This window comes from Aythya ferina (assembly GCF_964211825.1).
Source record: "Aythya ferina genome assembly, contig: HAP1_SCAFFOLD_29, whole genome shotgun sequence".
NCBI lineage: Eukaryota > Metazoa > Chordata > Aves > Anseriformes > Anatidae > Aythya > Aythya ferina.
The window spans coordinates 1,037,451-1,060,341 of record NW_028181463.1 but is presented as its reverse complement, the minus strand read 5'-3'; the positions used below and the strand labels follow the sequence as shown (position 1 = coordinate 1,060,341).

At 49.7% G+C, this 22,891-nt stretch overlaps 2 protein-coding genes across 2 annotated transcripts; one reads left to right on the top strand and one right to left on the bottom strand.

The window, feature by feature from the left end:
- Positions 1-4,014: 4,014 nt before the first annotated feature.
- Positions 4,015-4,947, bottom strand: LOC311428057 (olfactory receptor 14C36-like; the record flags this gene model as incomplete). Its single annotated transcript, XM_084539619.1, has 1 exon — positions 4,015-4,947. One exon carries the CDS (start codon positions 4,945-4,947, stop codon positions 4,015-4,017), a length of 933 nt encoding a protein of 310 aa, XP_084395745.1.
- A 7,743-nt stretch (positions 4,948-12,690) lies between these two features.
- Positions 12,691-13,515, top strand: LOC311428056 (olfactory receptor 14C36-like; the record flags this gene model as incomplete). The annotated part of the gene is made up of 1 exon (XM_084539618.1): positions 12,691-13,515. The coding sequence occupies one exon, from the start codon at positions 12,691-12,693 to the stop codon at positions 13,513-13,515; it is 825 nt and encodes a 274-aa protein (XP_084395744.1).
- Between the last annotated feature and the right edge of the window lie 9,376 nt (positions 13,516-22,891).

Below are 22,891 nucleotides of genomic sequence, written 5' to 3'. Positions count from 1 at the left end.
TCCCTCACCAGGCTTCTTTGGTGGGGCTTTTGCGTGCCCTGGGTCTGCAGAGCTCTCCTCTGCCTGCTCCCAGCAGATTGAGCACTTGAGCTCTGCTCAGTCCATCTTGTACTGACCAGAGTCCTGCTGGGTTGCCCTGCGAGGTGAGGAAGTCTGGCAGAAGCCCCTTGGAGTGTCATAACCTAGCTACCCCTGGTCAGATAAGAGAGGAGTGACAAAGCCTCCTCCAGACCCTGCAGGGGGTGTAGCTGGGATATGGGACACTCCAGCTTTCAGATACCCAGCTCTGTCCGTGGCATCCTTTTGGGCTGCAGGCTGCTCTCCCGCAGGATGCAGCTCTCTCATGGCATCCTTGTGTTATCCAGCTGCCCAAGGAAAATACATCTCCATACTAACATCATGTCCATGGTGCTGGATGGCTGTCTGTGTGCAGCAGGAATGAGGCCTCTGCAGCCCTGTCTAGGAGGGAAGAGCTGAGATCCTGATCAGTCCCCTGGAGAAAAGGTGAAGATTCTGTTCAGCTGCACTTGGAGTGGGGCTTCTCTGCTCTCAGCTGTCTCCTGTTTCTTCTCAGGGCAGCACCTGAGAGGGATGGTCCTGTAGCTCATAGAGGGGTAGCCCAGGGCAACAGAGAGCAGGACTGATGGGCAGAGCTGCTCTGCTCAGTCTTCCCCAGTGGACAAGTCCTTTGCCTCTTGGCACCCACAGGATATCACTTGGAGTATGGAAGTAATATCAGGGAGTTCCACCATTCAATACCTCTCCTATGTGTTATACGGGCAACTAGGATAAAATAAAGTGAGGAAAATAGTTGCAATTTTGCTCCTCAATCAGCTCAGTTGTTTGCAACAATACTGCAAAGCTCATTGGTCTGACATTTTTCTGACTTTGAGTTATCCACCCTTCTGTTTTATTTCCTATTTTCCTCAGAGACATCTGTTCTAATATTGCTCTGTCTTCTCCTCTTCAACAGACAAGCAAGTACAAAGTCAGAGAATGCCCAACATCAGCTCTGTGAGCAAGTTCCTCCTGCTGGCAGTCGCAGACACGCGCGAGCTGCAGCTCCTGCACTTCGCGCTCTTCCTGGGCATCTACCTGGCTGCCCTTCTGGGCAACGGCCTCATCCTCAGTGCCGTAGCCTGCCACCACCGCCTCCACACCCCCATGTACTTCTTCCTCCTCAACCTCGCCCTCCTCGATGTGGGATCCATCTCCACCACTCTAATCAAAGCCATGGCCAATTCTCTCTGGGACACCAGGGCCATTTCCTATCACGGGTGTGCTGCCCAAGTACTTTTTTAATCTTTTTTTTTTTGATGCAGAGTTTTCCCTTCTCACCGTCATGGCCTATGACCGCTACGTTGCCATCTGCAAGCCCCTGCACTACGGGAGCCTCGTGGGCAGCGGAGCTTGTGCCCAGATGGCAGGAGCTGCCTGGGGCAGTGGCTTTCTCAATGCTGCCCTGCACACGGCCACTACATTTTCCCTGCCCCTCTGCCAAGGCAATGCTGTGGACCAGTTCTTCTGTGAAATCCCCCACATCCTCAAGCTCTCCTGCTCAGATTCCTATTTCAGAGAAGTTTGGGCAATTCTGTTTAGCATTTTGTTAGCATTTGGTTGTTTTATTTAGAGGGTCATTACTGTGAAAGTCTCCCAATGGAATTACTAGAGAAGTTAATTTGAGGCCACGGTTATAGATTGGTTAAGAGTACTAAGATTTCATCTGAGTGACCTCTGACCCCTTTGAGGGATATTTCTTCCTTCTCTAACCCAGAGTCCACTTTCCAAGTTGTACTTTGTGACAGTTGATTTTTCTCCTGCTGTTTCATACTAATGACCAAAGCTCAGCCATCTCAGAAACCACACCTCAAACAGGACTTCCAACCCAGCATCCTTCCTGTGGTTTATCAGCTGACCAGACACAGTTGCCTCACCATCATCGCTCAAGCCATGGGCTTACCGCTGGCTTCAAACTCCTCGGATAGACATGACCAAGTTGTGTGCCTCCTACTTTCCGTTCCCATTGCAGTAGGGACAGAGAAATACATGTCCAGGCCTTCTTCCTGGATAGGGGTTAGAAGTAGGGTTTGGTGATCTGCTTATGGTGTCAGGTCAGAATTTAGCATATGGTCAAGCTCTGTGGGATAGGGTTATTTTTAGGGCTGGCCTGCGGGCAAAGTTTAATTAAAGCACTTTTAGCTAAGTGATAAAGACAGGGATTAGGGTGAGCAAGAAGTTAATGGTAAAGGCTTATGGGTTTGATCTTTGGCTTCAAGGGAAGTTCTGAGTTTAAAAGTAGTATATTACAGTTATGGTGAGGAGTAAGAGGGGTTAGAAACAAGGTAAGAGCCTGGCAGGAATGTTTTCAGAGTCAGTGTTGTAGCAGCATCAACCCTCGGACTTCTTAAAAAATTGTTAGTTTGTGTTGGCCAAGCCCCTCTTCCTTCCCCCAAAACCATACACCTCTCCTGTACAAGCTTCTCCTGACCTCCCCATGTCAGTCAACTTCTTAGGGGCAGCTTTCTGATGGCTTTCATGATCTCAGAGTATCTCTTACCTCTGATGGCTACTCCACGTCTGAGAGAGAAGTGGCATTGTAGTCAGGAAGGCAAAGGGCACAAAGGTCTGTAGGAGCACCCTGCATATCATGCCTAGCAGCTCTGCAACACCCCAAAAGTTTGTTATCTACCCACCAGCTTTGGATCTAGAATGGCTGCTACGGCTCCTGGATAACTGTTCATAGGCCTTCATGCAGGCTGCAGCTATCCCTGGGCATCTTGTAGGCAGTGGCCACCCCTGCATGGAAAACTGAAGGAAGCCCTGTTTTTTAGGAAAAAGCTGACACCTCTGACATGACACCCCTTGTTCAAGACCTGTTCCAGTCTGGGGACTCCTGGGTACTGCCAGCTGGTAGTCGAGGGATGACCTGTCAGCTACTTCAGAAAGAGCTCAGCTCACAATCTGCTTTACAGACATTCACTAAGGACTGGGTAAGGAATTTCTGAGGCACCTCTGAGCTCATAATACCACACCTACAAAACTCCCCTTTTATGGCCCAGGACCTGCCCAGGTACATGGGAGCAGGTTGTGATCCTTCAAGCCCATGGCACTGCTGCTAGACTCCCAGCCTCTCTGACACACAGGAGCCAATTACTTGCAGTCCTGTGAGGTGCTGTCAGCCATCAGCCCCATCGTGTGCTGTAGAGCCCCAGTGCCTGGGAACTGGGAACACTGATAAACTCAGGGGCACTAACAACTAACAGGGAATATCTGAATCAGCCCCAAATCCATAAAAATCCATGCTGAGTCTCTGCTCCCAACACACCGAGAACCTGTGGAAAGAAGGAAAGCATCGTGCCCCATTGGAGCCTCTTACTGGGGCTTGATCTTGACAGCAGCTTTGCAGGAAGGTCTCAGCCTTCAGGCAGTGCCCGGAGGAGATCCCCCCTTAGGAGGGAAGTGCTGCAGTGGAGGCCAGCTGTGCCACTGCCGTGCCCACTGCCTGTCCCTGCCTGCAGTCCCAGCACAGCCCCACAGCAGCGCTGGCACCAAGCTCCAGGAGCAGCTGGGCCTGACCCCACCAGCAGGGCTCAGCAGGACAGGGCGGCAGTGGCAAGAGAGCAGCTCTGCATGCCCCAAGCGCTGGTGTTCCCTGGCCGTGCTGCTGGGATGGGACTCTTTTCCTCTGCACCCCTGCACACGGGCACTGCCCCTGCAGAGCCAGGCCTGGTCTCAGAGGAAGGATGTCAGAATAAGATGGCAGTGCAGGCTCCTTCCTTAAGTTCACAGACAGACAGGCTCTTTTTGTATAGTCGCTGAGATAGACTTGAAAAATACATACCAAAGTGGAATTGGGATGAATAATATCATTTTAGTGGGTAACGTTAACCGAACTAAAACTAAGGAAATCGAGTAATAAAATTGCACACAAGCACACAAACAAAAAGAAAAAGACTATAGGCCGTTCCTATAACAAGTAACATTAGGACTCATCTGCAGAAGCAGACTGAGTACTTATTGTCCTGCAACACATCTAAACAGCAATTTCCACAAGGCTTCCTTGAGGTCCTGATTCCTCATACTGTAGACAAGAGGATTCAGTACTGGAGGCACCACCGAGTACAGAACTGCTATCACCAGGTCCAAGAATGGCGAGGAGATGGAGGGGGGCTTCAGGTAGGTAAACAGGACAGTGCTGACAAAGAGGCTGACCACGGCCAGGTGAGGGAGGCAAGTGGAAAAGGCTTTGTGCCTGCCCTGTTCAGAAGGCATCCTCAGTACAGCACTGAGGATCTGCACATAGGACACCACAATGAAAATAAAACAACCAAATGTTAATGTCAAACTAAAAAGAAGTGCACCCACTTTCCTGAGGTAGGCATGTGAGCAGGAGAGCTTGAGGATGTGGGGGATTTCACAGAAGAACTGGTCCACAACATTGCCTTGGCAGAGGGGCAGGGAAAATGTGTTGGCCGTGTGCAGGACAGCAATGAGAAAGCCACTGCCCCAGGCAGCTGCTGCCATCTGGGCACAAGCTCTGCTGCCCACGAGGCTCCCGTAGTGCAGGGGCTTGCAGATGGCAACGTAGCGGTCATAGGCCATCACGGTGAGGAGACAATATTCTGCTACAAGCAAGAAAACAAAGAGAAAGAGTTGGGCAGCACAGCCTTGATAGGAGATGGCCCTGGTGTCCCAGAGGGCATTGGCCATGGCTTTGGGCAGAGTGATGGAGATGGATCCCACATCGAGGAGGGCGAGGTTGAGGAGAAAGAAGTACATGGGGGTGTGGAGGCGGTGGTGGCAGGCTACGGCGCTGAGGATGAGGCCGTTGCCCAGGAGGGCAGCCAGGTAGATGCCCAGGAAGAGTGCGAAGTGCAGGAGCTGCAGCTCGCGTGTGTCTGCGAATGCCAGCAGGAGGAACTCACTCACTGAGCTGATGTTGGGCATTTGCTGGTTCTGAGCATGAGTTACTCAAGGATGAAAAAATCTTTAACAAATATGAAGACATACCTGAGGTAAAGTTCTTACATTTCTCACATAACTGCCCTGGAAACCATTTCAGTCAGACATTTAGCAGGTCCCTTTCTTGTGTTCTTCTTGATGCTGCCTGAGGGTGTCCGGGGTGGCAAGGGACCGTGCTCTGGGCAATGTGTCAGTCCTGCCCCACAGCCTGAGGTAAAAAGGAAGATGGGGTAATCTCATATTCAATCACCTGATAATAAAGAACTTTTCAATATTGTTGCTCCCAATTCACCCAACTGCAGAGCAGGGCTGCTGGGATTTATTTTTGTATTTTCTGTCTTTCTGCCCACCCCACTCTGTTTTGTAAGGCATAAGAACTGGGCATTTCAAGTGAAAACTTGTAGATCCTCAGATAAAGAGGATGATTCCTTCAGTGCCGAGTTTCATTTAGAGATGACAGCCATGCTTAGGCTCATTTGGCCTGTGCTGGTATTTATTGAGCTACAAAATTATTGCACTCATAGGTTCATAGAGACATGAAGTCATAGACTATCCCAGCTTGCAAGGGGCCCACAAGGATATTCAAATCCCACCCCTGAATCTGTACATGAAAACTCCAACAGGAATCCAGGCTCAAAGTGCCCATCTCCAGACCCCTCACACTTTCCCCGTACTCCCCTTCCCCCAAGCACACCGAATGTCGGTGTGCTGCTGCCAGGGGAGGCAAGGCCAGGGAGGGACAGACGGACACTCAGCAGACCCTCCTGTGCTGCAGCTCTGCCTGCAGAGGACGCAGCTCCTGCTCATTGCAAATGATCTGTGCTCTGCTTTGGCCTGCAGACACCTCCCAAAGACAGACAGTCATGTCTTCTGTAGCTGCTAAAGATCAGCTAGTATAAACTACAATCCTGACAACGAATTACCATGAAACCTGCCTCCCCTCCACTACAGGAGTATGCAAGCACACTGTGCAGAAAAAGCCTTACCCTTCACTTAAGTCAAGCCTCAGCCTTCCTCTTGAATTGCCCCTCATAATGCCGTTATCTAAAGCACTGCAGAAACAGAGAGACCCAACCTGACAGATGCTATCAGCCATTGGATGTGGCAGCTGTAGAAGACCCCTTTGCCAACCCCACCTGCAGTGCCCTGCTGCCAGAGCCTCACAGTGTCAAGAGCCTGCAGATGTGTCCTGCCACACGCTGCCCTCTGTTGTTGCGCTCCTCAGTGCCTCCCAGCCCTCTCTCCTTCTCTCCTCTCTGTGTGCCTCTCTCCTCTCTGTCTCCCCTCTCTGTGCTGTGGTCAGAGCCCCCAGCCCTGCTGTGCTGTGCAGAGGAGCTGCTCCTGGCCACAGCTGTCTCTCTGCACCACGGCCCTCTTGCCACGAGATCTCTCTGTCCCACGAGCCCGGCTCAGCTCAGCAGCACAGCACCAGCCCAAGGCACTGCAATCACCCCTCTGGGGGCTTTGCTGTTGAGCCCACGAACCTCAGGCACTCACAGACAATTGAAGACATCTCTCCAGAAGTCCAAGTCAGAGGCAAGTTTCCTGCAGTGTCCCCCTGAGGGCCAGCACTCACACAGCCTCCCTTGGAGCTTGTTAGAGCAGAACACTGGAGGCAGTGAGGACAAGGAGACAAAGGGAATGTGAAGGTGACACTGATGTGTAGGAAAACTGGATGTGTGTCACCAAGAACAAGGGCCAGGCCTTGACCCATGTCCCCTGGGAAGGGAGATCCTTAGCAGTCACACCTTGCTCAGGGCTCTTCATGGAGCAGTAGGAGATGGGGATGTGCATGGCCAAGTGCAGGAGAATGGTACGACCCCTGCCTGGTTCATGGGTGGGGGCGAGGAGGCAATGAGGCCCTGGTGCTTTAACGATCAGCTGTCTCCTCATAGGCCTCAGTGACAGAGACAACAGCCATAGCCATGGACAAAAAGACCTGAGTCCTGATGGGACTTACAGCCTTTCCACAGCCTCCTCTCCACACCAGGCTGTCTGAGGGACTCCCGGACTTCCAAATCTTCTACTGCCAGATGCAGACCCTTCTGTGGGTAGTGTCACGTTCAATCTGAGCTGAGTCTGATAACTCAAATCTTCTTGGTGTTCCTGCTCTTCAGAAAGGAGCTCTGTAGGAAGCTGGCCTGGCTCCTGGTGAGCAGGCAGCACTGCTCGTATGGCATCCCTTGTGGTGCCCAGGCCCTCCTCCTCCTGGGTACTGCTCACTCAGCAGGGTCCCAGTCTGCCCTGATGTCTGTGGTTCCTCTTCCTCTGGTTCAGGATCGGGCTCTTCTCCTTGTAAATGTCAGGAGGTTTGTGTAGGCAAAATCCTGCAGTTTCTCAAGGTTGCCCCACACTGATGCTCCATTCTGTTTGCTGTTAATGTTTGCAGGCAGATGGCTCACCCTGACTATGCTGTTTCTCACAAGGTAACAGTAACAGAAGGTTGCAGGACGGTTTAGATAATACAGCAGGAACTATTTGAATGGAATTACAGCACAGAATCAGTGAAGGGTGGGGGATAGAAGGCTGCCAGATTCCACTTTTCTGTTCTTCCTTTTCATGCATGCTGTTACTTTGTCTGGAACTGCGTCCTATATACAAAACACTGCACTGTATCATCTAATAGGAAGGAAATTAAGTCTATCCCAGCCAACACATGGTCAATATCCATCTTATATTCCATACCATCTGCACCATGCTCAGCTCCAGTACTTTCCAATTAATCACCACCACCTTTTCTCAGATGATATACACACAGATATATCATGCCCTTAGTCTGTGAGTGTCCTGGAGTTGGCTAGGATCCAGATAATTTTCCTCCTAGTAGCTGGTATGAAGCTGTGTTTTGGATTTAGCATGAGTACTCAGTACTAAGGCCAGTCCTCTTTAATATCTTTATCAATGATCTGGATGAGGGGATCGAGTGCACCCTCACTAAATTTGCAGATGACACCAAGTTAGGTGCGTGTGTCAATCTGCTCGAGAGTAGGAAAGCTCTGCAGGAGGATCTGGATAGGCTGCACCGATGGGCTGAGGCCAACTGTATGAAGTTCAGCAAGGCCAAGTGCAGGGTCCTGCACCTGGGGCACAATAACCCCAAGCAGAGCTACAGGCTGGGAGATGAGTGGTTGGAAAGCTGCCAGGCAGAGAAGGACCTGGGAGTATTGGTGGATAGTCAGCTGAACAAGAGTCAGCAGTGTGCTTATGTGGCCAAGAAGGCCAACAGCATCCTGGCTTGTATCAGAAGCAGTGTGGCCAGCAGAGCTAGGGAAGTGACTGTCCCCCTGTACTCAGCTCTGGTGAGGCCACACCTTGAGTACTGTGTTCAGTTTTGGGCCCCTCACTACAAGAAGGACATCGGGGTGCTCCAGCAAGTCCAGAGAAAACACAAAGCTGGTGAGGGATCTGGAGTCCTACGAGGAGCAGCTGAGGGAGCTGGGCTTGTTGAGCCTGGAGAAGAGGAGGCTCAGGGGTGACCATTTTGCTCTCTACAGCTACCTCAAAGGAGGCTGTAGCGAGGTGGGGGTGGTCTGTTCTCCCACATGCCCAGTGACAGGATGAGGGGGAATGGGCTAAAGTTGCACGAGGGATGTTTTAGGTTGGATATTAGGAAGAAATTCTTTACCGAGAGGGTTGTTACGCATTGGAATGGGCTGCCTAGGGAAGTGGTGGAGTCATCATCCTTGGAGGTCTTTAAAAGGTGTTTAGATGTTGAACTTAGTGATATGGTTTAGTGGAGGACTGGTTAGTGTTAGGTCACAGGTTGGACTCAATGATCTTGAGGTCTCTTCCAACCTAGACAATTCTGTGATTCTGTGATTCTGAGGGAAGAAGAGCTTGGCCAGCAGAAACTTATGATTTCATAGAAGTAAGACAGTTTATGTAATGTAGATGCTGCGGTACAACTGACTTAAAACAGTCACATATGGCCCTTTCCTTACTTGAAACAGTCATTTTAATCACTAAATATAAATGCTACTACAGTACTCTGAAAGGAATCATTTTTTTTTTCCTCTTGCTAACCCTAATGTCTTCCCTTAACACTAACATGAAAATGCTCTATTTAACCCTAGACTCCTTGGCAGACCTAAAAAACCCTAAACCGTAGGTCTTGTTTATGCCTTAACCACAGACCTGACACCACTAGCAGGACAACACACACTCCCACTAAAACTTAGCTTATTCTCCAAACCAGAAAGAGAAAAACAGGTACCTATGGAGCAAGAGAGAGGTCAGCTCTCCCTCAGGATCTGATGGCCCAGCAGGAGGAATGTGACTGTGGCAGGGACTGTGAGGTCACTTCTGTCTCTGCACTTGATAGGGCAGCAGCAGGAATGTGTCACAGAAAGGGACTGTGAGGTCACTTGTGTCTGGAGGTGGCAGGTCACCCTTGATTTTGAGAAGTCAAGGCACTTGTTTGGCATGCTGACTGGGGGATCCCCTCTGCCTCCAGAGCCAGGAGGACCCAGGCAGAAAGAAGGCCCCAACATGGGTTGTCCTGTCCCTTCTGCTTGAGTCCATGAGTGGGCAGCAGCAGGCACAAGGCTTGGCTGTGTCTAGCCAAGAAGCTGCAAGGCCAGCAGCAGGCCCCTGGCTTGGAAGCTGCTGCTGAGGTGACTTGTGTCTGGTTGGCTGAGAGGCCGCAAGGAGCCTGCTGGGTTGGGATGCCTACTTCAAGAGGGGTTTCCACCCTCATGGAGCTTTCTGTGGTAATAGGAAAGAGCAGGAGAGAAAAAACAGCCACAAAGTGAAACTTGAAGTGTAGCTCTGACTATGAGCTGGAAGAAATATCCAGGGGAACAACTGGTCTTGGTGGTAGAGACTGAGGAAAAGAAGGCATTATGTTCCTCAGGTTTTGTCATCAGGTTTTTTCCATACACCCATTAAAGATGATCATTCTTCTAAATCCTCTTTTATAAAAGTATTTATATACACTTTTTTTTTTTTTTTTTTTTTTTTGTCTTTGACAATAGTACATGGATTGAGCTCCAGCTGGGCTTTGGACCTTCTAATTTTCACCTGCACAGTCCCATAACATTCAGGACACAGCCCCAGACAAACTGACAGCATGCATGAGAAGGAAGCACAGAAGAGGTGGAACCTGGCAGCCTTCCATCCCCTACTCTCCTGTGATTCTATGCTGCACTTTTAGTCAGCTTCTTACTCCTGTATTATCCAAACGTTCCATGCAGCTCCTGATGCTGCTATCTTGTCAGAGACAGCACAGACATGGGAAGGTTGAACTATCTGCCTGCAGACATGAACACCTGACAGAATGGAGCATCTGTCCAGTGGAATCTTGAGAAACTGCAGTAGTTTGCCTAAAGGAACATCTTGAACAATAAGTGCCTAGTCCTGTGCCAGAGGAAGAGGAACTACACATCAGGGCAGACTCTACTGAGGGAGCAGTGACCAGGAGGAGGAGGGCCGGGGCACCACGAGGGATGCCTTATGAGCTGTGGTGCCTGCTCACCAGGAACCAGGCCAGCTTCCTACAGAGCTGCCTTATGAGGAGCAGGACCTCCAAGAAAATCTGAGTTATCATACTCAAGCTCAGATCCAGTGTGGCACCACACAGAAGAGGGTCTGCAGCCCTCAAGAGGTACAGGTCTGGGAGTCCCTAGGACAGCCTGGTGTGGAAAGGATCAAGGGCTCTACGAGGGATCAAAGTCACAACCCAGGTCTTTGTGTCCATGGCTATGGCTGTTGTCTCTGCCACTGAGGCCTATGAGGAGACAGCTGATCGTTAAAGCACCAGGGCCTCATTGCCTCCTCACCCCCAACCATGTAGCAGGCAGGGGTCGTACCATTCTCCTGCACTTGGCCATGCACATCCCCAACTTCTACTGCCCCACAAAGAGCCCTGAGCAACCAGTCAAGGCAAAGGATCTCCCTTCATGTGTGCCATGCGACAACACCTGGCCCTTGTGATTGGTGACACACATCCAGTTTTCCTACACATCAGTGTCACCTTCACACTGCCTTTGTCTCCTTGTCCTCACTGCCTCCAGGGTTCTGCTCTAACAAGCTCCAAGGGAGGCTGTGTGAGTGCTGGCCCTCAGGGGGACACTGCAGGAAACTTGCCTCTGACTTGGACTTCTGGAGAGCTGTCTTCAATTGTCTCTGAGTGCCTGAGGCTCGTGGGCTCATCAGCAAAGCCCCCAGAGGGGTGATTCCAGTGCCTTGATCTAGGCCTCTGGTGCTGAGCTGGGCTGGGCTCCTGCAACAGATTAAACTCATTTGAAAAGGGATCCTGGTGCAGAGAGACAGCTGTGGCCAGGAGCAACTCCTCTGCACAGCGCAGCAGGACTGGGGGGCTCTGACCGCAACTGGCACACAGAGAGGAGAGAAGGAGAGAGGGCTTGGAGGCACTTGGCAGTGGGAGGATGCTGAGAGCTGCCTGCAGGACAAACATGCACAGCCCTTGACAAGGTAAGTGTCTGGCTGCAGGGCCATGCAGCTGCAGGTCCTGGAAGGGTCTCCTCCTGCTGGGTCTTGTTTCTGGGAGGGCAGTGGGCAATGCAGTAGGCTTTGAGAGTCCTGCTGGGTTGCAGTGTGAGGTGAAGAAGTCTGGCAGAAGCCCCTTGGAGTGCCCTAAGGCAGGTGCCCCCGGTCAGCCCAGAACACCCTGCCCTGGCTGGCCATGCCGGGCTCTCTGTCAGCTGCCCCGTAGCTCCTGCAGCCATGGAGGTGCCCCTTGGCAGGGCCCTGCTGGTGGCAGGGTACTGCAGGGCAGCGCTGAGCACAGCCGCGTGGGATGGGGTCTGTGAGCACGGGCAGGGGGAAAGAAGAGGTGGGTGCAGAGCAGCAGCTCCCTGCAGGGACAGCTGCAGGCAGCACAGAGGGGCAGGCAGCCAGAAGGAGCTGTTGGCAGAAACGCCATGGCAGGGGGGATTCGGGCACCTTGCGGCCATGCCCTGCACTGCAGACGCCTTCCCCTGGAGCAGCCCCTCCCTGGCCTCCTCTCCCCCTGCAGCCCATGGGCTGTGGGGCAGATGGGGGTAGAAAGAAGGTAGAGCTCAAAGAGAGGCTCCCAAGTTCTGTCTGTGTGAGAACTTCACCTCAGGTGAGGTTTCTGTCCAGCTGCACATGGACTGGGGATTCTCTGCTCTCAGTTGTCTCCAGTTGCTTCTCAAGGAAACTCCAGAGCTGGGTGGTTCTGTGGCTCAAAGACAGGAAATACAGGGCAGATTAGAACACAACTTGTGGGCAGTGGCCTGTGTAACGCTGCATTCAGATGAGTTGTTTGAAATAACACTGAAAAGCTCATTGATCTGACCAGTGAACTGAACTTGAGCTTCCCCCATGTTCCTGATTCCTTCCTGCTGTATAGCAGAGAGGACTCCTCTGCAGCCTACAGCAGCCCCTGCTCGCAGTGCCACTCTCAGCCAGCACCAGCCACAGCTCAAGCAGGAGAGATGCCAAAAGATTTTCGTGCAAAGAGAGAGGCTCAGGTTACAGGGTGCTTTAAGAGACACAATAGGTTTTCCTCAGAGAACTCTGTTTTAACATTCTTCTGCATTTTGCTCTTTACCAGGAAAGCATGTGTATGGACAGCAAATGCCCAACATCAGCTCTGTGAGCGAGTTCCTCCTGCTGGCATTCGCAGACACGCGCGAGCTGCAGCTCCTGCACTTCGCGCTCTTCCTGGGCATCTACCTGGCTGCCCTCCTGGGCAACGGCCTCATCCTCAGCGCCGTAGCCTACAACCACCGCCTCCACACCCCTATGTACTTCTTCCTCCTCAACCTTGCCCTTCTCGATGTGGGATCCATCTCCACCACTCTGCCCAAAGCCATGGCCAATGCCCTCTGGGACACCAGGGCCATCTCCTATCAAGGCTGTGCTGCTCAGGTCTTTTTCTTTCTCTTCTTTATAGCAGCAGAATATTTTCTTCTCACTGCCATGGCCTATGACCGCTACATTGCCATCTGCAAGCCCCTGCACTACGGGAGCCTCGTGGGCAGCAGAGCTTGTGCCCAGATGGCAGCAGCTGCCTGGGGCAGTGGCTTTCTCAATGCTGTCCTGCACATGGCCACTACATTTTCCCTTCCCCTCTGCCATGGCAATGCTGTGGACCAGTTCTTCTGTGAAATCCCCCAAATCCTCAAGCTCTCCTGCTCAGATGCCTACCTCAGGGAAGTCGGGGCACTTGTGTTTAGTGTTTCTTTAGTCCTTGGTTGTTTTGTTTTCATTGTTTTCTCCTACATGCAGATCTTCAGGGCAGTGCTGAGGATGCCCTCTAAGCGGGCCCGGCACAAAGCCTTTTCCACATGCCTTCCTCACCTGGCCGTGGTCTTCCTGTTTGTCAGCACTGGCATATTTGCCTACCTGAGGCCCCCCTCCATCTCTTCCCCATCCCTGGACCTGGTGGTGGCTGTTCTATACTCAGTGTTGCCTCCAGCAGTGAATCCCCTCATTTACAGCATGAGGAACCAGCAGCTCAAACATACAGTGAGGAAACTATTTTATACCTCTTCCTTCAGCATTAATAATGTGCATAAAATACTAATAGGATTTATGCAAACAAACACTCTTAGTGCAAATTCTTGAAAGTAATTTTCTTTATTATTATTTACTATATCTTGTGGCTTTGATTTAATGTTATTCTAAGCCTCCTAATTATTATCTTATTATTATTATGAAGTCAATAATTTCAAATACCTTTACAATCGATATTCTTGTTTAAATAAAGACAATAAAGAAACTGGGACAATTTCATTAGTTTCAACTGCAATCTCTTCCCATCGTCAGTGCCTCCAGCAGTGAACCCACTCATCTAAAACATGAGGAACCTGGAACTAACGGTTGCAGTGAGGACACTGATTGAATACATATTCTTCAGCTTCTTTGACTATAACAATAAGCTTATAATCAGAAACACCTATTTTTTGAAAACTTTAAGATACATTATTTTTCTTTTTATTTGTCTGTGTTGTTAGCCAGGGGAGTTTTACGTTAGATGTTAGGAAGAACTTCTTTACTGAAAAGGTTGTTAGACACTGGAACAGGCTGCCCAGGGAAGTGGTGGAGTCACCATCCCTGGAAGTCTTCAAAAGACGTTTAGATGTAGAGCTTAGGGATATGGTTTAGTGGAGGGCTGTTAGCATTAGTTTGGAGGTTGGACTCGATGACCTTGAGGTCTCTTCCAACCTAGAAAATTCTGTGATTCTGTGATTCTGTTATTTTCACTAGCTATTTTTTCAGATATAAATAATATTAATCTTAACCTCCTACTTGTTAAAGATTTACCTATAGAACCAGGCTTCCTGTGTAGGTAAACACAATAAAGAATCCAGAAGAAATTCATTGGTCTGAGCTGCCACCTCTTCCTATCCCCTCAGGAGCTGGGGGAGCACTTGCTGGGGCACTTGTGTTTTAGTATTTCTTTAGCCTTTGGTTCTTTTGTTTTCATTGTGCTGTCCTATAGCCTATGTGCAAATCTTCAGGGCAATGCTGAGGATACCCTCTGAACAAGGCTGGCACAAAGCCTTTTCCACGTGCCTCCCTCACCTGGCCATGGTCTTCCTCTTTCTCAGCACTTCCACGTTTGCCTACCTGAAGCCCGCTTCCATCTCTTCCCCATCTCTGGACTTGGTGGTGTCACTTTTGTACTCAGTGGCACCTCCAGCAGTGAACCCCCTCATCTACAGCATGAGGAACCAGGAGCTCAAGGTTGCAGTGAGGAAACTGTTTCTATATGTGCTTCTTAAGCATCAGTGCTGTTAACATTATTGTTATTTGTATCATATCATTTTTTGTACTTAGTATTATTATCATATTGTAATAACAATAATAATCCTTTAAATGCTACCATTCTATTTTAAGTAACTGACGAGAGATTTTCATTTCATTTTTCATTTTGATTATTTTCATAACTTTTGACATTGTTTTAATTTATTAAGTAATTTATTTACTTTGACTATGTCTTCTAATCAATCATATTGAACTAGGCTTCCTCTGTAAGTACAGACAATAAAGAAGACAGCATAAATTCATTGGACTCAGTATCCCTCTCTTCCCATCTCCTCTGATTCTGGGGGAGCAGCCCCAGCATGCAGGAGGGGCTCAGGGCCAAGAGGCTCACCGCCCGCTGGGCTCTGCCTCTCTGCTGCCTTCGGGTTGGGGCTGCTGCTTGCCTGGAGCCATGGCCATGGCCAGCAGCAGGACGTGGTCTTGTCACTGCTACTCCCTTTGGCTTCCTCATTGTTCTCTTGTGCTTTCACATTCAACTAAGTCTTCAGATCTCATGTATCTTGCTGTCTGTACAGTGGCATCTCTTCCATTGCACAGCTCTTCCAAAGCTGGTGGAAGGAATATACCCAAGGAACTGCTGCATGAACGGGCCTCTTGCTTTTCTGGCCTTCACTGTGGATCAGAATTTCAGAGTGCTCAGTGTAGTGCTGGACTGGGAGTTCCCTTCTTGGCTGGCCATGGCTCAGCAAACAATAACTGGCCTTGACTGGCCTGGAACTGTCCCGGTTGTGCTTAGTCTGATGTCAAATAACATGCTGGAGAGGAATGTGGAGCTGCTCTGTGGCTGGGCCAGGCCTCTTGTGCTGGCCTGGGGAGCGGGGCTGCCCCTGCGGGGCACAGGCACTGTGTGCTGGGGATCTGCCAGGCAAGAAAGCAGGGCTCCTGCAGCTTCACAGACCTCCATCTCTTGAGCCGGGTCTGGCCCCAGCGTGGGGACTGCTGGGGAGGCCCAGAGCTGCCTTTGAGGCAGCAGCTGCGGTGCCTTGCAAGGGGCTGGGGCTGTGGTGGCCGTGCCCAGAGCCCTGCAGCAGCCTGTGGTGGGCACTGCCCTGGGGACAGCACAGTCTGGGCTGCTGGGCTTGGCTGGGGAGAGGGCAGGGAGGTGGGGAGAGGTGGGCAGGGGCTGGGCTGGGCTGGGCAGTGCCCGGCAGAGGGCAACAGCAGCGTCAGAGAGCAGTGGCAGCATGCAGGGGAGGGCTCCCAGCAGGGCTTGGTGCTGCAGAGCCAGGGCTGCGCCAAGGGAGCCCAGAGCTGCAGGGGCAGGGGAGAGGAAGCCACTCTGGGCCCTTGCTGGCTTGGGCAGAGCAGGAAGGGGGCCCAGGGCATTCGTCCCCTCCCTGCAGCCTGCCAGCACATCTGCCGAGGGCCAGGGCGGCTGCTGCAGGGGCAGGGAGCTCAGCATGGCCCTTGCAGCCCCCTGCCCTGGGCCTGCCTCTGCCCTTGGCCTCAGCGCCGGCCTTGTCTGTGCTGGCAGGAGCGCTCTTGGCACGCGCTTCCTGGCCTCCCCTCGCCTGCGCACAGCTGCTGCCCACTCAGGCTGCTGCCACAAACGTGTCCTCACAAGCAGCACCACCCCTTGGGCTGCTTCTGCTGGCCTCCCCCACCCAACTGCCTTGACTCCTTGTCTCTGGTGGGCCCCAACTCCTGCACCGAATTGCATTCCTTGGCTCTCAGTGACGTCTCCCCTGCCATGATGGGACATGCTTTCCAGTGTGCCATCTACCAGACACAGCAATGAATACTATGAGCAAGACTAGAGGGGTCCTCCTTCCAGCCAAGGCGGGGGCACAGAGGAAAGGGACAATTGGGTTTACTGGACTGTGTATATTTAATGGCCTGACACATCAGACACACAAATGTATCAGGCTCTACTAGACACCGGTGCAGAGTGTACCCTGATGCCATCAAGCTACAAAGAGGCAGAATGCACATGTATTTCTGGAATGACGGGGCATCCCAAGAGATAACTGCACTGGAGGTTGAAGTGAGTCTAACAGGGAAGGAATGGCAAAAGCACCTGTTATAAATGAAGTCTTACTCAATCTGAATTTAGTAATATTTATAAAAGGCAAGCAAACAGTGCTGGGTGTCTGGGGAGTCTATGCTCTACCAAGATGCACACACGAAGATCGAACTTTCTAAACGTACAGAACATTGCTTTTATATATGCCTTTACATATGTACAATCAGAAATGGTAACAAACAATCCTTTAAGTCTATTACTGTTGAAGTCCATGAATGGGGGAGCATAGTTGGAGTTGGTAATCCTGGTTGAAGTGCTCCCATATCTTCCATGACTTAACAGTCTCCATTTTCCACTCCTTTTCTTGATTACAAACACCAGAGAGTTCCAGGGCTAGTTGTGGGAACAACATGTCTTGCTAGGAACTCGGCCTTCGGGCCTTATGTATCCTATTCTTCCCAGATCGAAGAAAACATATCTATCTCCTCTTCAAGGCCAATAGGGCCTGGGTCAAAAGGCATGTCACCAGGGGGCATAATAGCAAAGGCCTGCAATGGCACTAGTGGAGGGGGCGGGGGCGATGGTGTAGTAGAAGGATTGGTGGATGAGCCTGCAGCTCCCTCACTGTCTGGCAAACCACGTGTGTCTGACTGTGGTCCCACATGGCTCTTTAAGGCCTCAGAGACTGCTTGCCAGGTGCCGAGCAGTCCCACCGCAACCTTGTCATTTTTAGTTGCAGATTCCCACACCTTGACATCAATTTGGTTCCATATTTCAGGATCATAAACTGTCTAATTGTTAAGAAGGAGAATAAGCTGTAAGGTTAGCAGGACAGTCTTTGTTTCTAAGGACGTATGATTCCCCATAATGTGCAGCTGCTTACCAGCAAGGGGCAGTTGTGTGCGTGGCTCCGCTTCTCTCAGCTTGAGCTTCTTCCCATCTCCAGTGCGCCCATTTCCAGCGACTTTCTGTACGAGAGTCTCTGAGTGGTTTGCTGAGTTTGGCCAAACCTATCTTTATGAGGTGATCAATGTGCCTGTTCCCATCCTGGTCTCTATTCTGCTAGCCTGTCCCTATTAATTCCTTTTTCATTATGTCGGGATGTCTTTTTTCATCTTGAGGACAGGCTCCCCTCTTATACCCTTCGCCCCACAGCAGTCCTTTTCAAAAATAACTTTTCATTTGTCAAACAACTTTGCCCAGCAACAGCAAAGACTGGCTTCAGGAGAGGGAACTTTAAAGTTCCAAGAGGGCACCACCGGTGAGGCTTTGGCTAACCGAGTCTCCCTGATTGCCCTCCATGACCTTCGTTCATTAACTGGAGAGCCAAGGTATAGATGCAGAGCTTGGTAGCGTGGTTATGTGATGGACTTGTCAGCACTAAGGTAAAGTTGCCTGACCTGGGTGACATGTCCCAGAGCAGTGTCAGGCACATTGCAATTCTTTTTGCCTTCTGCATCTATAGCACAGGAAGTAGGACTTTGCCCTACTCCATTGACTGGGCAGGTCTTTTCACTTTACCCAATTTAGGTTTCCTTGGCTGGAAAGGGACGATTTCCCCAAAGAGGCCAAGCTCATGGGTACAGCTACAGCCACTTGAAGATATATTTTCTTTAGTTTTCTTCCTGAGTTTTCAACAGAAGACCCAAGAGAACCATGGATGTCCAGGTGTCTACTAAGATTAATTTAGAATGTCTCAGGATCCAATGGTCATTTCAATTTTATTTTATTTTATTTTATTTTATTTTATTTTATTTTATTTTATTTTATTTTATTTTATTTTATTTTATTTTATTTTATTTTATTTTTCCTTGAATTATCTTTGAAAGGTTTTCATGTGCTGAGCCCTGCTGCAGCTACAGGGACAAAGACCACTGCTGGCAGATGAGGTGTCAGACCTCCAGACTCTGATTTTCCTCCTGATGCAGGTCTGCAAATAAGTCACCCTGGATGAATAGCAATAGGTGAATGATGCTCCAAACTGAAATGCAACAAAATTCAGCGTTTTAAATGAAAAAGAAAAAAAAAATATTTGATGCTTTTTGAAAACTTCATCCTTAACTACATCATGCAAGCTCTGCAATTAGCTGCACAAGGCGTGAAGGCTTGAAGACAACTATGGAAGAGATGTTAGGACTTTCTGCACTTTAATGAGTTCCATGGTGTATTTCGGTGTTCAGTCTATGAAGCTCAGGTACTGAGAAGAGAGTGATGTAACTGTTTGAGCAAGTAAAGTCAGAAGGACGAGTTGAAGTGACTTGGAGTATTAATGGGCCCCACTGAGGGCTATTACTAAGAAAGCCTCCCCAGGGCCTTGTTAGGGCAGATATTTGAAGGCCACGGTTACAGACAGGCAAAGCTCTATGCTGAGAAAAGTCTTGGTTGGTTTTGGTGATGCCGAAGGGCCAAGGGTTGGCCCCAGCCACTGGAACAGGAGATCCTGCATCCCCAAGTCTTTCTCAAGGCTCTTGCTGGAATCTGTGGGATGTGGTGGGCAGGGTGATGCCAAGGGAAGAATAGTGGTATGTCACCTCTGAGCTGATGTACAGGGTTGCAAGCAATTAATGAGGCCTCATTGCAATGAGTATAACATCTCTCCTCATAAGCTGCAGCAAAGGAGACAAATATCTCAGGGTTGTTAGCACCTTCCCTTTTTACCAGCACCCTCTGCCTTCTCCTCTGCAGGTTTTCCAATGCTGTCCCACACATTGCCCTATTGCCTTGAAGTCTGCAGACACCACTGTTCACCACTTTGCTCTCATCCCTTGCTTTAACCCATGTCTCGTCAACCCTCACCAGCTGTTCCTTGAAACACAAAGCCATGGTCTGATCAGAGGGTGACCTCTGGCACTACAGCACAACCCCTTGAAGGACATTTCTTCCTCCTTGTGGCCAGTTCCAACCTTCCAGGGTGTGATAAATTAGTGGGGGTTTGTTCATTGTCTTTGAGGAATTTGGAGAATCTGCTGGGGAGAAAAGGTTGTAAAATTTAAGTGCCTTGATAAGGGAGGAAGCAGGAGGGGGTGTTGGGTGAACATCCTTGAGTTAAACCAGACTTTGTGAAATTTCTTACCACAAGACATCCTTTTTGCCGCTTTACTACCCCCACCTGAACACGAAGCAGAGGAATAACGACCCCCCCTCTCAACAATAGATTGCGCAGCCTCAGCCAGTTCAACAAGTCCTGATAAGCCGGAATTCAACTACTATAAAACAGCAACACTGGAAAGGGAAGTTGCGTGCTGTTGCGGAGCGGAGACTCCCCAGCCACCCAGCGCTGTTTTGCTTGTGTCTGCTTACTTGATTAATAAAATAATTTCAATAGACCAGTAAATTGTGTGGTTTAATTTATAACACAGGGCACACTTTGTGGCAAGTTTTTCTCTCCTGCTCTTTCCTGCTACCACAGATAGCTCCATCAGGTTGGAAACCCCTCCTGAAGTAGGCATCCCAACCCAGCAGGCTCCTTGCGGCCTCTCAGCCAACCAGACACAAGTCACCTCAGCAGCAGCTTCCAAGCCAGGGGCCTGCTGCTGGCCTTGCAGCTTCTTGGCTAGACACAGCCAAGCCTTGTGCCTGCTGCTGCCCACTCATGGACTCAAGCAGAAGGGACAGGACAACCCAACTGGGGGCCTTCTTTCTGTCTGGGTCCTCCTGGGCATGGAGGCAGAGGGGATCCCCCAGTCAGCATGCCAAGCAGGTGCCTTCTGCTGGCCTAGCAGGGCCACTGCCAGCTGTCAGCCCAAAAGTGCAGCTCCCAGGGAGAAGTCAAGGGTGACCTGCCACCTCCAGACACAAGTGACCTCACAGTCCCTTTGTGTGACACGTTCCTGCTGCTGCCCTATCAAGGGCAGAGACAGAAGTGACGTCAAAGTCACATTCCTCCTGCTGCTGGGGCAGGAGATCCTGAGGCAGAGCTGACTACTTTCTAGTTCCCACTGGACTGGGGCTCACCTTTCTGGGTTAGAGAGTAAACAAATGTTTAATGGGAAGGTTTGGTGTTCTTCTTTGTGTAGGGTATGGGCAGGCTCTGTGGTTTGGTTCATTTTTATGTCTGCCTAGAAGCCAAGGTTTAAATAGAGCATTTTATTACTAATGTTAAGGGAAGGGATTAGGGTGAGCAAGAGAGAAAAGGTAAGGGAAAGGGGTTATGGGGTGAGCTTTGCTTCAAGGGATACCTTGTGTTCAAGCTTTAGAGAAATGGATTCCTGTCAGAGTGTTGGAGGAACATTTAGGTTTAGGGATTAAAACTACTGGTTAAAATAGTGTTAGGGCCATATATGACTGTACAAGTCAGTGTTACCACATGATCTACATTACATGATGCCTCTTCCCTCTATGAAATCATTATTTTCTGCTGCCCATGCTCCTCTTACCACCCCCAAAGATCAAAACTCTCATGTCCAGGTGTTGTGGTTTAATCCAACCACAGCTAAACACCACACAGTCATTCACTCATCCTCCCCCCTCCCTCTCTGGGATGGGGGAGAGAAACGGGAAAGTGAAGCCTGTGAATTGAGATAAGGACAGTTTATTAAGACAGGAAAATAATAATAACAATTACAATAATAACAATAATGGTGATAATAGTACTACTACTAATAGTGTGTACAAACAAGTGATGCACAATGCAATTGCTCACCACCCACTGACCGATGCCCAGCCTAACCCCGAGCAGTCCAGCCCTCCTCCCCATGGCTACCCACCCCTACATATTGTTTAGTATGACGTCAGAAGGTATGGAATACCCCTTTGGCTAGTTTGGGTCAGCTGTCCTGGGTCTGTCCCCTCCCAGCTCCCACTGCACCCCCAGCCTGCCCGTTGGCAAGACAGAGTGAGAAGCTGAAACATCCTTGGCTTGGTGTAAGCACTGCTCTGCAACAATTAAACATCAGCGTCTTACCAGCACTCTTCTCATCCTAAGCCAAAACATAGCACCCTACCAGCTACTAGAAAGAAAATTACCTCTGTCCTAACTGAAACCAGGATATCTATCCACCCTTTATTCCATACCATTTATTTCATGCTCAGGTTCCATTCCTTACAAGACCACATCGTGCTGCTGACCATGGCCATGGCTCCAGGGAAGCAGCAGCCCCGATCCGAAGGCAGCAGAGAGGCAGAGCCCAGCGGGCAGTGAGGGGCAGCCCCAAAGGGCCACCAGGGCTGCTCCTGCATGTGTCAGCTGGGCTCTTGGCCATGAGCCCCTCCTGCATGCTGGAGCTGCTCCACCAGCTCCAGAGAAGATGGGAAGAGACGGATACTGAGATCAGTGAATTTCTGATGGCTTCTTTATTGTCTTTATTTACACTGGAAAACTAGTCCTATGGGTAGATTAGATGATTTGGTCAAAGTAAATAAATTAATTATCAGGCAGGATGCTAAGAATAGCATTACTGAAATAATGATAAAAGTAAACTGACGTGAATCACAGTAATTTCACATAATTATGACTATATATTATAAACTCATTATTGATGTTTACGAAGCATGTATAGGAGCAGTCTCCTCACTCCATACTTTAAGTTCTTGTTTCTCATGCTGTAGATGAGAAGGTTCAGTGCTGGAGGTACCACTGAGTACAGAAATGCCAGCACCAGGTCCAGCGATGGGGAGGAGTTGGAGGGGGGCTTCAGGTAGGAAACCATGACAGGCCTGAGGGAGGCGAACACCATGGCCAGGTGAGGGAGGCACGTGGAAAAGGCTTTGTGCCAGAGCTCTGATATAGAGACAACAGGACTGTCACCTAGATCCACAAGGTCTAATCCAAATACACTGCTCCTACCTGTGCCAGCTGGGCTCTTGGCCCTGAGCCACTCCCGGATGCTGGAGCTGCTCCCCCAGCTCCAGAGGAGATGGGAAGAGAAGGATACTGAGACCAATGAATTTCCACTGAGTTCTTTCTTGTCTTTAACTACCAAGGAAGCCTGCTTCTGTATATGCATTAGACCATGTGGTCAAACCTAACACAAGATGTAACATACAGAATGCTAAGAATGAGATTATTAAAAACAAAATGAAATATTGTTCAAATTTTTAGAGAGAAAAATAATTTAAAAAATGTTGTGTCATTTTTCCAAATACCCTTTTATTTATTTTAGTATTATTATGAATGATAATGTCATGATAACACTAGTAACAATAAAAATGATATGATATAGTATGAATCAAAATATTTGCACAGTATTAAGAATACATCTTCTGAACACA